The 15,723-nt window shown below is 38.4% G+C and overlaps 1 protein-coding gene across 1 annotated transcript in view; it reads right to left on the bottom strand.

The window, feature by feature from the left end:
• The window catches only part of CHD2 (chromodomain helicase DNA binding protein 2), a 121,765-nt gene that overhangs the window by 3,199 nt on the left and 102,843 nt on the right, over nucleotides 1-15,723 (bottom strand). Inside the window, exons 35-38 of the mRNA XM_063089056.1 lie at nucleotides 11,793-11,971; nucleotides 10,838-10,937; nucleotides 8,527-8,740; nucleotides 2,281-2,524 (exon numbers count right to left, since the gene is read on the bottom strand). Of these exons, the coding sequence (XP_062945126.1) occupies nucleotides 2,281-2,524; nucleotides 8,527-8,740; nucleotides 10,838-10,937; nucleotides 11,793-11,971 (737 nt within the window). The remainder of the gene's footprint in view (nucleotides 1-2,280; nucleotides 2,525-8,526; nucleotides 8,741-10,837; nucleotides 10,938-11,792; nucleotides 11,972-15,723) is intronic.

A 15,723-nucleotide genomic window follows, 5' to 3' on the forward strand; every position in this document is an offset into this window, starting at 1 on the left:
TATAGAATTAGCAGATAAGGACATTAAAACCATTTTTACAACTATAGCTCAGATTTCAAAAGGTTAAATAGAGACATGAAAGATTAAAAAAAAGAAGAAGACCCAAATACAACTTTTAGAAGTAAAACTACAATATATGAAATGCAAAATATACTAGATGGGCCTCACAAGAGACTAGACATTGAAAAAAATACATTAATGAACTTGAAAACATAGCAATAGAAACTGAAAAGAAAAATGAAATAGAGAGAAAATATAATTTTAAAAAATTAACAAAACATGAGTGAGATGTGAGACAACTTGAAGCAAGCTAATAAAGGTGTGACTGGAAACTCCAAAGGAGAAGAGAGAAAAGGGGAACAGAAAAAATATTTGAAGGATATTGTAAAAATTCCCAAATTTTATGGAAAAAATAAACCCACAGATCCAAGAAACTCAATAACTCCCAAGCACAAGAAAAACAAGGAAAAACACACCAAGCACATCATAATCAGTGATTTAAAAAAAAAAAAAAAAAAAAAAGCAGCATTATGTAAAAAGGAAGAAAGATAAGAATGACAGATTTTTCATCAGAAACAATGCAAGGAGATGGTACAGCCACATCTTTAAAGTACTGGAAAGAATTGTCAATCTAGAAATTTATACCTTTGAAAGAAAATTTAAGGGCCGAGCCCGTGGCGCACTCGGTAGCGTGCTGCGCTGGTAGCGCGGCGACGCTCCCGCCGCGGGTTCGGATCCTATATAGGAATGACCAGTGCACTCACTGGCTGAGTGCCGGTCACGAAAAAAAAAAAAAAAAAAAAAAAAAAAAAAAAAAACGAAAGAAAATTTATACTTTTGAAAGAAAAAATATCTTTCAAAAGTGAAGGCAAAATACTCTTTCGGACATACATATAAACTCTGAAAGAATTTATCACCAGTACGCCCACACTAAAAAGTCCTTCAGGCAGAAGAAAAATGATACCAGACAGAAATACAGACCTACACAAAGGAATGCAGGGCAAATGCCCACTGGAGCCAGACCAGACAATTTAGAAGGGTAGGGTGATGGGTAGAGGAGACAGTGGGGATGGCCGCTACTCGGCTATACCTGCTCTGCTAATGCAGCCTGCTGTTACCAGATCTTCCAAAAAGAAAACAGATCATTGAGATGTATATATGAAATTTTCCCACTTTAAATTCAAGATGCAGTCCAAACAAAGCATGTCATCAGCCTAGGGAACCAAAGCTGCTACGAGGTTAAAATATAGCCAAGTCCTAAAATTAGGAAATATAGGTAAGACCTCTTTAGTTCTTCCTGTACCTGCTCTAATTAATTTAAAACCTTGGCTCATCACATCACTAGTGGTATTGTATAGTTGTGAAGTGGGGACAACTGCAAAAGGCTTTGAGTCTTATTAAATTATGGGCTCCTGGCGGGCAAGAACCACAGGCTGATAGCCATACTAGATGGCAGGGATTCCAGGATGGGTGAGAGCCTGGCACAGAGCTTAGTAACTCTGGCTGCTAACTCCAATATTTTATAGCTACCACTTCACTAGATTTCCTCAAAGGCAGAAAAATCTTTTCTTGAGGGGCCAGCCCGTGGCTCACTTGGGAGAGTGTGGTGCTGATAACACCAAGGCTACGGGTTTAGATCCGTATCTAGGGATGGCCAGTTAGCTCACTTAGGAAAGCGTGGTGCTGACAACACCAAGTCAAGGGTTAAGATCCCCTTACCAGTCATCTTTAAAAAAAAGAAAAGAAAAAGAAAAATCTTTTCCTGCACAGGTAAAATGATGAAACCATAAGACTCAGAGAATAAAACATAGAACCTATAACCTGGCCTTAAAGGCTCCCCTCGCACCCTGTCCAACTATCCAACCTGCTAATCTCTGGGCATCCCTTCCTATATGCCTACTCTTGGCCTGGGCCTGTGATACCTATTTCATTTCTCTAGCTTGCTAACTCTTCAGGACCCAGATTAAGAATTACAGTTTCCCCTATTCGTCAGCCCTCAGGAAAAACTCCTAATCCCAAGAGAAACTCAAAAACCCCTACTCCTGACCATCACTAAGCACAGTGTCAGTTAACTGCCTCCACCAAGACTTCCCTCTAGTACCCTGAAGATGCTTCAATGGCAGAGACATCTGATCAGACTTGGGACTGTGGCTGACATACGATGATATAGTCAGTAATCATCTAATAGACAGAAACATTAATATATATGTCACTGTCTATCCCCCTGTAAAAAGCTCATCACAGAGGTCAATGCCTGGTGTCTCAGGGCCTTCTGCATACCTGTCATAATAATCTCTGTGTCCCCGATGATCTCGGTCGCTGCTATACTGGTCATAAGGTCTCTTTCTGGACAGGTTGTTGGGACGATAACTTCCAGAACGATGGGCATCCATATGTCGCCGGTCCCCATAATGGTGGTCCTTGTACCAGTGCTGTTCATACTGATGGTGCCTGTCACTGCCCCACGGAGGGTTGTTGCCACCACCATAGTTGAACTTTCTTTCTCTCTGCCAGTCTCCTCGATCTACAGAAAAGGAAAGAACAATCTGATGACTACAAGTATGGCTGAATTTCACTTTTGCTAAAGTTTAAACTTAAAGGCTGACAAATGTTACAAACATACATTAAATTTCCTCGTTCTTGGCCTTGTTGTGGTTAACATACCAGTATGGTAATTAGTCCTAACATCCTTTCCCCCAAAATTTTAAAGTAAAAGAAAACTCATCACCTCTCTCCTTCTGAAATCTCAAGAACTATCGCTTTTCATTTTCCATAACTGCCTACCTACCAATCTGTGGCAGACCCTTAAAATAAGGTTTCACTCAAAAAAAACTAAAACCAAGCAGTAATTCAGAAACCAGTGCTGCTGACTTTCACAGCTACAAGATAATATCCTCTGTTTACACATCTAAAGTTTATTTAATCTGTTGTTACTACAATTTGTGCCTGATCTCTGAAAATCTCTCCAGACTACACTTACTGATTCTACTATTCTTCCCTACCCACATCAAAGAAATGGACTTCCTCTTGTAAAAAGTAATCCCTCAAAAAAAATAAATAAATAAATAAAAAATAAAAAAATAAAAAGTAATCCCTCTAACTTTGGACCTGGATCAGCACTCTAACTCTTAAGAATAAGGCCAACTAAAATCCATCTTAGCTTCTGTAGGCTCCCCTTCCTCCTAAGGAAAAGGAGGCATTTAAATCGGAAAAGGTGGCAAAAACACAGAGGCCCAGGGATGGAGGCTGTAGTAGGTTGAACTGTGGCCCCCAAATATGTCTACCCAGAAACTCTAAGTGTGACTTTACTTAGAATTAGGGTCTTTGCATATGTAATTACGTTAAGGATCTCGGGATGAGATCATCTTGGATTTAGGTTGAACCTTAAATCCAATGATAGATATCCTTTTACAAGAAAGGCAGAGGGATATAGGAGACAGAGACACAGAAGAAGGCCATTTAAAGATGGAAGAAGTGATTAGTGTGACACAGCTACAAGTCAAGGAACACCAAGGATTGTTGGCAGCCACCAGAAGGTAAGGGACAGGCATGAAACAGAGGCTCTCTCAAAGCCCTGAAAGAATCAACCCTGCTGACACCTTGATTTAAGACTTCTGGCCTCCAGAACTATGAGAAAATAAATTTCTGATGTTTTAAGCCACGCAGTTTGTTATGTGCTGCCTTAGAAAACTAACAGAGAGGATTAACCAGAAGGAATTATGTGGACTCATGGGAAATACATCTTTTGTCCACAATTATGTTAAGATCCAACACATGCCACCAAATAAATGTCTCTACTTATTTTGCTGGCCTTGTAGTATTTTTCTACAGAGCCAAAGAATAACACTATCAAGTGACCTTTGCAGTTGACAAATTGATACCATTTTAGTATAATGTACAATCAGTAGTTTAAGTTCATTGCTGATCCAGATGGATCAGACCATCTGGATCACCACAAAGTAAAATCAACCTAGGGATTAACAAACAGCAACAAAAAGTGACACCTTCTCAACTGAAAGGATTATTTGAAGATGGCTCCAAATCAAATGGAAAATAAGATTTCAAACAGGGTGTCAATGCCTATGAAACAGTAGAGATGTTTAAAACTCAAGCCAAGTCATTTATTTCCAGAGTAAATCAAACAGTGCTTACTTTCTTCTTGAATCCTCCATGAGGGAAGTCACTGCTTAGGAAGTATTGAGCTATTAAGGAGATGGGTGAGGAATCCAAGGTTTAAATTAAAAAATGTAATTAGCTTAAGAAGGTCTTTTAAAAGATTCAGAATATAAAATAAGTGCCATCATATGAATTACACAAAACCAGCCTAAAACCAGAAAAAAGTCAGTTTAACTAATACAACTAGCTCTAAAAACATGAAAACAACTCCTAATCATCCTGTACAGTCATTGGCTGTTTTTCCCCTCCATAAAGTGACGATCAACTAATTTTTAACTATGTAGATTTTTAAGATTAGAGGATGTGGAACTTCTGCTTCCAGGGAGAGTAGCTTGCAGCAGAATCACACTCTGCCAAGGACACTTAGAAAGGCAAGATCAACAAAAAACAATCTGCTTAAAGGCATCAAAGAGCAGCTAAAACAATCAGGACTAGAAGGACTAAGATTCCAAAAATCAGAAAACTTCTGCATCCACTAAAGAGATCTATGATTCTGAGCATCACAAGAGGCTGAGGATCTGGGATTTTCCCAGGGAGAGGACCACTACTGGAGGAACAGAGAAGTGAGCTGAGCTGTTGGTGGTCTTTCTAGGCTAGAGTGACATTGGAGACTTGAGGGACTTCAAATACATGGCCAGTTTTCCCATAAGGCATTTGCTGAATCTCCAGACAGCAGGAGGTTAAAAAGTTGAACTGAGAACCCTCTGAAAAGTAGAGCAGTTTGGGGGCTGTCTCATGGTGCTGAGGAAACAAAGATGAGAAGTTAAGACCTTCTGGAAGGGAAGGGAGAGGCAGTGATACAACTGGCCCTCAGCTGAGCACTCTGAAGAGCTAAGCCCCAGGACAAAGGTAAACCAGAGGTGGACTCAGTGAAGAGGAACACCCCCCACTACATGTGCCGGAAGGGGAAAGGGTGAATTCTCTCTGGAGGAAAGCAACATCATCTAGAACTTCTACAATTTTTACAATGCCGTGTTCCCCATCTAAGCAAAAATAGCTAGGCATACCGAAAGACAGGACCATATGACTGAAAACCAAGAGAAAAAAGTATAATAGAAAATAACTCACAATAAGTCAGATATTGGAGGAATTAGAGGGCAAAGATTTTTGAATAACTATAATTATTTTTTTAAAAAGAGGAAAAGATGGAGAAAATAGTTTTTAAATGCTTGAGATTTTACCAAATAACTGGAACATATTTCTTCTTTAAATCAAATGGAAATTCTAGAACAGAAGTTTAGAAAGGAATGTATACTTCATTTTGATTTATGGAATATTTAAATCTTCGTAAAACAAATCTTATACTATGCTTCTAAACATACTATAAAATTTTTACTATTTCTATATTTTCTAATATTTTCTATATTACTATATAATATTTACTATATTTTTACTATATAATTTTTTACTAATTTTTACTATAATTTTTTACTATTCTTTTTTTCCCTTTCTTCTCATTTTTATCTTTAAAAGTAATTCATTTTCACTGTAACCAGTGAAACAAAAGACAATGGATGTTTTTTTTTTTTTTTCGTTTTTTCGTGACCGGCACTCAGCCAGTGAGTACACCGGTCAGTCCTATATAGGATCCGAACCCGCAGCGGGAGCGTCGCCGCGCTGCCAGCGCAGCACTCTACCAAGTGCGCCACGGGCTCGGCCCGACAATGGATGTTATTAACTTTCTCCAACTTCCCCTCCATTTCTACCATCCTAAGGTAACTCATTAATAATCAAATGTATATATTCACATCTTTCTCTATGCTTATAGAAACATATACTGTGGAAAAGTTTGATGGCTCCTCAAAAAGTTAAACACAGAATTACTATATGAAGAACCAGCAGTTCCATTCCTAGGTATATACTTAAAAATAAGTATTCAAATGTTCACATTAGTCCAAAAGTAGAAACAATCCAAATGTCCTTCAGCAAATGAACAGATAAACAAAATGTGGAATAGCCATACAAAGGAATATTATCCTGTCATAAAAAGTAACTAAGTACTGATACTTGCTACAGTTTGGACAAACCTTGGAAACATTATCCTAAGTGAAAGAAGCCAGACACAAAAGGTCCCATATTATAAGACTTCATTTATATGAAATATCCAGAATAGGTAGATCCAGAGAGACAGAATGCAGACTAGTAGTTGCCAGAGGCTGAGGGAGGGGGAAGGAAACAGGGAAAAACTGCTTAATGGATATGGGATTTCCATTTGACGTGACAGAGAAGTTTTGGAACTAGATAGAAGAGGTGGCTGCACGACACTGTGAATGTGCTAAATGCCACTGAATCGTTCACTTACAAATAGTTATGTTTGTTATGTGAACTTCACCTCAATAAATTCAAAAGCGTGCACGCATAATGGATTTTTGTTGTGACTGCTTCTTTTTCCCTCCAATTTTTTTTATCCAAGAAGCCAATTCATTATTTTCAATAACTGATAATAACATTAAGTACAAATGCCCTATTGGTCATTAACCATTCCACTATTAATGGACATTCAAGTTGCCTTTTGCCATCATAAGGCTGAAACAGCATCCTCAAACAGGTATGTGTTTTCATTTCTATAAGAGAGACTCCAAAAAAGGAATTACTGTTGTCAAAGGGCCTATACATTTAGATATTTCAGATTTTCTGAAAACACTGTATCAATTAACACTCTTAGCAACCGGTGTGTATTCCTTTCAATTTTTGTTGATTTGAATGGATAAAAAAAAATTGATTTACTTATTGTTGCTTTAATTTATATTTCCCTAGAAGCAAGGTTGGTCATCCTGTCATATTGGCTATTTGAATTTTCTCTTCTTTGTATATTACCCAATTTTATTTATTTATTTTTACACCATACAAGCTCTACAGAGTTCATTTTTTTCTAATCAAATTTCCAAAATTTTAATTTAATCTGCATTCTTTTTCTTTAAGCTTTGCTTTCAAGATTGCAGTCTTTTAAACTTTAATAGAAAAACCAAAATTGTATATACTTATTGCATACAATGTTTTGAAACATGTATACACTGTGGAATGGCTTAATCAAGCTAATTAACGTGTGCCTTACCTCACATACTTTTTTTGTGTGGTGAGAACACTTAAAGTCTATTCTCTCTGTGATTTTCAAGAATACATTATTATTAACTACAATCATTATACTGTACAACAGATCACCTGATCTTATTCCTTCTAACTGAAATTTTGTATCTTTTGACCAACATCTCCCCAACTTCACCTCCTTCCCCCAGCCCCTTGTAACCAATGTTCTACTCTTTGCTTCTATGAGATCAACTTTTTAAAATTCCACACATAAGTGAGATCATGCATTATCCGGCTTTCTGTGCTTGGCTTATTTCACTTAACATAACATCCTCCACGTTCATTCATGCTGTCACAATGAGGATTTCCTTCTTTTTTAAGGCTGAATAGTATTCCCTTCTGTATACATACTTCATTTTCTTTATTTACTCATCTGTTGATGGACATTTAGGTTGATTCCATATCTTGGCTACTGTGAATAATGTTTCAGTGAATAAGGGAGTGCAGACATCTCTTCGACAAACTGATTTCATTTCCTTTGGATATACACCCAGTGGTGGGATTGCTGGATCATATGGTAGTTCTATTTTTAATTTTATGAGGAACCTCCAAACTGTTTTCCATAATGGCTGTACTAATTTACATTCCCATCAACAATATGCAGGATTCATGTTTTGCCTCATCCTTACCAACACTTATCTTTTGGCTTTCTCATAGCCAGTCTAAGAAGTGTGAGGTGATATCTCACTGTAGTTTTAATTTGCTTTCCCTGATGAAAAGTGATATTGAGCATTTTTTCATATACCTGTTGGCCATGTGTATGTCTTCTTTTGAAAAATGCCTATGCAGATCCTTTGTCCATTTTTTAATTAGGTTATTTTCTTGCTATTAAGTTGTTTAAGTTCTTTATATATTTTGGATATCAACCTCTTATCAGATGTATGGTTTGAAAGTATTTTCTCCCTTTACATAGATAGTCTCTTCACTCTGTTGACTGTCATTTGTCCATTTTTCTATTTGGTTATTTTTTTGTTATTACTTACAAAGGCTCTTTCAATATTATCAGTTTTCACCATTTACCTGTCATACAGAATGTAAACTTTTCCCTCAGTCTATCATTTGTCTGTTTGTTTATGGTAGCTATGTTCTTCTTAATCTGAAGTTGAAGTCCTCTGAATCTTTTATTTCATGCTTTATCTTATTAAAAGAGAGGGCAACAAAGTGTTGGAGAAGAATAAAGCACAAAGTACCAGCTATGTCTTTGTAAAATGAAATGATTGTGTTTTCTGGAACCTCTTTGAAAAACTCCACTTAATGACCTACCTGCATTACTAAAATGTCTCTTGTTGGGATGATTGTAGTTATCTCTTGTGTGTCCATGCATCTGTGGGCCATGGGAGGCAGGCAAATGAGGCTTCTGAGGGTGAAGATTGTGCGAGGTATGGGACTGAGATATCAGAGAATCCCGGCTTGAGCCCGAGGCCTCTGGTCGAAATGGTTTCTTACCACCAATCATGTCACCTTTCTTCTTTTGCTCCTTTAAGTAAAGGAAACCAAAGAAGCTCAAGATCCCAGGCTTAATACCCAAGAGCAGAATAAAGATCAGCAACTCTAAATATTTCCCGCTTGTCCTTTTAACTTTGGACCTGCCACTTACTATCTTTCTTACCAAAATATGCTCGCAAATTCCACTGAGCTCACAACAGTGATCCATCTGCTGAGTTTGACTTACTAGGTCACTACAAGAAAACCAGCCTCTGCTGACAAGCACCTGTGAGAACGTAAGCACAGACGGCTGGAAGTCACTGCGCTTGGTATGGAACAGATGCCCAGGCTGCCAGCACTCTCAGGGGATCATCATGGACCACACAAACCCAGGACTACAAACTTAACAGGGCTAACTAGACCAAATAACCCCTGACTGTGCAGTGGGAACTAGTTCTTATGCCAAAGTCACCAGGCTCAATATCTAAATATGTGGATAACATCACTCCCTTACCACACAAGTAAATTGTTCAATATGAAAACATCAGAAATAAAGCCTAAAAAAAAAGGTAAAGTGACCTAAAATCTAACCACCAAGGGAATTACTGCTAATAATTTGTTCCATATCTTTTGAAGCTTTTCTTCATGTTTAAACAATTTTTAAACAAAAATATTTGGTATTCTATTTTCACTTAATACTTATTCCTACAATATTATATTTAATAGTTGAATAGTACTCCTGACATAGACGTATCGTGATCTATTTAACCTATTTCTTGTTAGACATCGAAGTCATTTCCATTATAAACATGTTTATATCTTTAATTACGCCCTTAAACTAAATTCTTAGAAGCAGAATTGCATGCTTTAGTCTTTTGATAAATCTTGCATCAGCCTCCAGAATGTTTGTAACAATGTATACCCCCCCATTAGTATGATATCACTATTTTTCTTATTCCACTTATACTAATTTCTGATACTTAAATTAATGATGCCCTTTACCATTATGTGTCCAACTTTAGATTTCTATCCTAACTCTCTCATAAGGACCTTTCCCAACTATTTCATTCCCTCCTGGAGACTTTCCAGATTACTCTATCACAGACTTTTTTATAATGCTTAAAATCTGCACTAACAGTCAGAAATATCAGTGTATTATTCCTGTATGTTACTGCTATATCATACTCTCTTGCATGTAAAACTGAATTATAAATTGCTTGAGGGTATTGCTTCACAGACCAACATAGTGCTGGGCAGAATGTAAGTTCATGCAACAAATACTTCTGAGTGCATACCCTGTCCTTGGCACCATTCCAGGCACTAAGGATACAGCAGTGGATGAGAGACATAAAATCTCTGCCTTCATGGAGTTGACATGTTAGCACAGGTGGTATTAAATGTTCATAGACTGATCCTAACTGGATGATTTGGGTAGGGCCTACATGGCAAGTCAGCAGATCTGTAAATGGGCATGCCTACACAGGAACACTGCCTCAACAGCATCAGGCCAAGTCCCTTCTGCACCCATCTCCCTATGGCAAAGAAGGGGAGGCAAGTTGTGGGCACCTTCTCATGTTTGCTCCTTTAAGTGAGCAGTTGGGACCCTCTATGTACAAAAGTTGGAAGGACACCAAGTACATTGCCCAGAAAAGAGGAGGAAAAGTACTTTCTGCCCACAACCCTGTTAGCTATTAGGAGGCACATTTATAAGCTGCCATAAGACATGTACATATGGAAGAAGAAAAGACCTGGTGAATAAATGATTCCAGGACATAAGAACACAGGGTAACAACTCCTTGTCAGAATTTTAACACTGGCTATTTTACCCATCTGGTCTTATTGTTTGACTGCTAGTGGAGTATGTTGAGAAACTGCACAGCTAACACAGTGAAAGAGCACACTATACAAGAAAAGACTGGCTGCAGGCTCAGCCCACACACTTTTCTGCAACCTGTGGTAACTTTCTTCACCCTTCTTGGATGTGGGCCTCCATCTGTCAAGTAACGGCAAAGAACCAGTAACCCTTCTAGCACCAACAACCACCCATGATTCTATAATCACCTCCCCAGGAAAAAACAATAATTAAGAAGTTTTTCTCTGAAATTGTTTTATCTTGATTGTATGAATTGGGATTAAATTTTTATTTCACCTCCTCTTCTTGAGATCTTTTCTTATGAGCCATCTTGTATAACTTATGTAGTTTTCGAGCATCAAATTCTGTAAACTTGGAAACAAATATCCATAAGTTCCTAAAAAACAAAAAAAAAAAACCAGTTCTGGTGAATTATAGAACTTAAAAAATAGCTTTTTATCTCTTTATGGATGGCAAGCTATTGAATTTGGCTGCAGAATACTCTCCAAGTATAGAAATTAAGTTACAGAAATATTCTTCAAGGTCTCTGCATCAATAACACATTTATATGCTTTTGTCAAAGAAGTTTGACCAAGGAGTCTAAAAACTATAGGGTTCTGTCAATAGCTACAATCCCTCTAAATTATATCAGTGGAGCCCAGGCCTAGGTCCTAACAGTTTTCCCCCTCCTTCCCCACTTTCTGGACTCTGCCACACAAGCCATCACCACCATGACCACCACCTCCCATGCTGGGGCCTACATTTAGTTAATCATCTCCGTGTTACTGCCCCTCTTTCCTCCCAGTCATTACCACTGAGGCCAGTCATTTCTTCCATAACATTCAGTGACTCCTCCTTCCCTCCAACTCCATTACACTCACCCTATCATGGCATTACTGTGCAACAGGGGAGTGATATGAAAAAACAAGTGTTTAGAAAAAGGAGGCATGGCCAGTCAGAAAAAGAGTCTCATATCATCTCAAATTTTCTGAGAATAAGCCAGTAAACCCAGCATCACTGTCTTTCTCTTGTAAAATACATTAATGAAAACATCCTTCTCCCTCAAAAGGCTGGTCTCAGTGGAATGGCCTATTTCATGACAAGGAAGTTGAAGCCTACAGGTATGTTGCCAACAGGTGACTTAAGCGGAAAAAAATTTTCATTAGGGGGCACCTTTTATTCAACAAAAACAGAACCCACCCACACACTTTGTCAAATCAAACTAGGCAGATTCAAAGCCAAGATCGGCTACCTTCTCCACAGTTTGATGTGCTCCTGGTCTGAGTAGGCTTTAAGGCACTCGGCTATCCGATCTCCGATTTTCAACAGGCAGTTCCGGGTGTGTTCCAGCTGTTCTTGCACGTTGAGTCCCTTGTCAGGTTTGTCCAGCTGTTTCAGTGCCTTTTTCACGGGCCTCATCCTCTCCTTACACTGGAACAGGCCAATAGAGACATAAACCCTCTGCAGAAATGAAGTCCTCTGCTTTGCTTACTGTGCCTTAAATTCCCACATCAGGGAAAACACAACCCACCCTCGTGCCATATAATTGCTAGAGGAGGAGTGGGTCAAGACAGCACAGTGGAACAAATATAAATATTAGAGTCAGAAAACCCTGAGGTGCAAGCGCCAGTACCAACACTTGAAGTTACATGATGACCCTTTATACCTTTGCTAGCCTCTCTAAATTCTCTTTTTCCTCATTTGCAAGAGGGGCATAACAATGCCTCACAAGGCTACTATGAAAATGAAATGAGAAGCAGCACTACAGGCCTAACTTGAAAACCTCCCACCACAAACTATCTAAAAATGCAGGATAGAATACTTACAAATCCTTTAGGCTTGAAAGAAAGTTAGTTAAGGGCAAGGCTTCTGGATAAAGATGGTAAAGTGAACAAAAGAATCTTTTTCTCTCCCTCCCCAACCTCACTAAAACAACAGTAAAGGGACTGTCTTAAAAAGGGTAAGTCCACAAAGACAGGGAAAATGAGAGAGAAAACAACAGCAACAGGACACCTACAGCATGAGAAATGACTTAATAGATCTGAGAAAACAAAATCCTAAGCCAGCAGTAGTGAGAGCTGAGAACCAACCTGATTTACACTGCAAAATGTCCCCCAAAGGTCAGGTGTCTTTAGAAGTAGGAATGAAGACTGAAATAAGGACTGGTTTAAAGACTACTTAAGAAGTAAGAGATACCTGGATTCATAACAGACACCCAGATTTCTCACTCTGCCCAGCAACAGAAATGGAGGCTTCTTCTCTTGAGAGGATGAAAGAAGGGCCTCTGAGCTGAGCTAACAAGCATAGTTGAGGGGGGTGGGCGGAATACTACACTGAGAACAGGAATATATGGATATACGCAACATTAGCTGAGCTACCGCACAGTCTTCTGCCTCTCAGATTCCAGAATGAAGAGAGCCAGGCCTTCATCCTCCAGTCAGGAGACTGGGGGATTCTTCACAAAATTTAACCACCTCAGCAGAAGAGCCAAAAGATGCTGACTATCCATTAGAAGTTTCCCAATGAAGGAGGCCCAGCTAGATAACCCTACAATGAAAACTCTCAAAGGCAATCAAGCCCCACCCACACACTTAGCACTTCCTATTAGATCTTTAGTCCCCCACTCAGATCAGATGTTTAGTTCCCCACATGAGGAGACAACCAAGGATTACCAAAGACATTTGAGGGAAGTTTCTAATATGAACAGTAGAAAACAAAGAGAAGTATAAAAACATTCACAGAACCACAGGGGGGGGAAATCTTGGAAATAAAACATGACAAATGGAATGAAAAACTCAAAAGAAATAATGGGTGATAAAGCTGAGGGAATCTCCCAGAAAGTAGAGTAGAAAGAAGAAATGAAAAATTTTTTAAAAAGAGAGTATCCAGAGTCTGATATATGAAAATGAGGAATTCCATTAAAGATAAAACTGAGAACTTAGGAGAAAATTGCTCAGAACTATAGGTCATGGTTGTCAGCCACTGCATATCTAGCACAACGAACTAAGATACACGATCATGGAATTTCAGAATAATGAAAACCTTACAAACTACCATCACTTGTGGTAATTCCTACAGCTATATACTTATGACCTGTGCATTTTTCAGTGTTGTACTTCAATTTAAAAAAGAACACAAAACAAAAAGATACACCACAAACTGGAAGAAACTTGTAATGACGATAAAAACTAAAAGATTAGTACCAAAAATATATGAAGGATTCATAATAAAAAAAGTTTAAAAAAAGACAAATTACCCAAAATAGGAAAGGATATGAACAGACAATTCACTGGAAACATGAATGCCCAATAAATATGAAAATAAATGTTCAGCTACACCACCAGTATTTTCACTGTCCTCTGACTGGCAAAAATTATGAGTCAGAAATTACCGTTTCCAAGGATGGGAAGCAACTGGAACTCAAAGTCATTGCTAGAAAGAGTACAAATGTCTACAACTGCTTTGAAGAGTAATTCAACAATACCTAATAAAGTGATAGATGTGCACGCCCAATGAATGACATATTGTTTCTGCTCAAGCCATACACCCTGCAGAAACTCTCACACATGTGTATAAGAAAATTGTTGCAACGATTTCACCGCAGCCTAATAGTAAACATTTGGAAAAACCCCAATGCCCATCAGTAGGAGAAAGAATGAATTGTGGAAGTCATAAAGCAGAATAACATTATGAATTTAAATCAGAGCCACAATTAGCAACATGGATAAATCTCAAAAATGTGAATACTGAGGGAGGAAAAGCAAGTTACAAGATACACACAGTGCACCATTTATATAGTTTTAAAACATGGAAAGCAATACTATATGTTGTTTTTGAATATATGTGTTGCTGTGTAGCACAGTGATTAAGGACCCAAGCACTCATACCAAATTGCTCGAGTCAAACTTTACTCTGTGTCTTAGCTGTGTGACATAGGACAAGTTACTTAACTCCCTTCACTTCATTTTTTAATATGTAAAATGGAAATAACAACCTACTTCCCAGGACTGTTGGGGAGAAAATACACATAAAGCAAACAAATAGCACCTGGCTGTTTTCTTGTGCTATTACCATCTTTACAGACATAAGTTGTAAAACTCTAAAATCACAAATAATCAAATTTAGAACTGTGGTTACTTCTGGGAGGTAAGGAAGGAAAGCATGGGTTTAGAGTGAGGAACACTGGGGCTTCAACTTTATATTTTGAGTCTTTAAAAAAATTCAGATTTGACAAAGCTTCATGGCATCTATAGCAATGCCTATAATGTTCCAGAAATTTTTCTGTATTTTTTTAAGATTTCATAATATAAAAACAAGATTAAATGAGCCTTTTATGTAAGAGGCTTTTTTAAATGGTATGGTACCATAGAAGCATTAGATATTGTCTCTTACAAACACCTGGCTAAAGAAGAACCAAGAAACAGACTGAATAGCTGCCTATGTGATGAATTTATTCATTTACTCAATTTACTCATTTATTGGTACACTTCCAGCATCTGAACGAACTATATATAAAACATGATACTTGCCCTCAGAGAGCTCACAGGCAGCAAAGAGAATTAAGAAACTGAGATAAGTGCAAAGAAAAAAAATATATTCATACATATGAATATAGGTTTTACAGAATACAGACAAAGAGGTCAAAAGAGAGAGAAGACTACTTTACAGGACAGGTCAACACTCTCTCCTTTGCTACCACAGGGCAGGAGTATTTTCATATTCAGAAGCCTGAATGAGCTGTTCTTTGAAGTGTGATTTGTGGAAGTTTGGGGAGAAAAGAGATAGGAGAGGTGGGGGAAGGGCAACATGGACTGCAACACAATGTAATAGACACATGCAGCTCCAGCCATGGGCGAGGGAACCCTGAGAACACACTGGCCTGTATCTAATCCCATGTAAGACTCGGTCCATGCACTCTCCCATCGTCTTCCCAATCTCATATGAGGAAATAGAGCCACATTTCCTATGCCATGTCTCAGCTCTCAGCACTGTAACATGGAGGCACATAAAGTATTGCACGTAAGGGTCCCCACTGCTCCAGCTCACTCAGCCAGGACCCAACCTCTTCCTGCATCAAGCCACCCCTGGTTCTACCACTCCAGCCACAGCAGCCTTCTGTTACTTCCTCAAACGCACCACATGGCCTTTGTATGTGCTGTTGCCTGGCCAGGGCATGTTTTCCA

This window comes from Cynocephalus volans, chromosome 3 (genome assembly GCF_027409185.1).
Source record: "Cynocephalus volans isolate mCynVol1 chromosome 3, mCynVol1.pri, whole genome shotgun sequence".
Classification (NCBI taxonomy): Eukaryota; Metazoa; Chordata; class Mammalia; order Dermoptera; family Cynocephalidae; genus Cynocephalus; species Cynocephalus volans.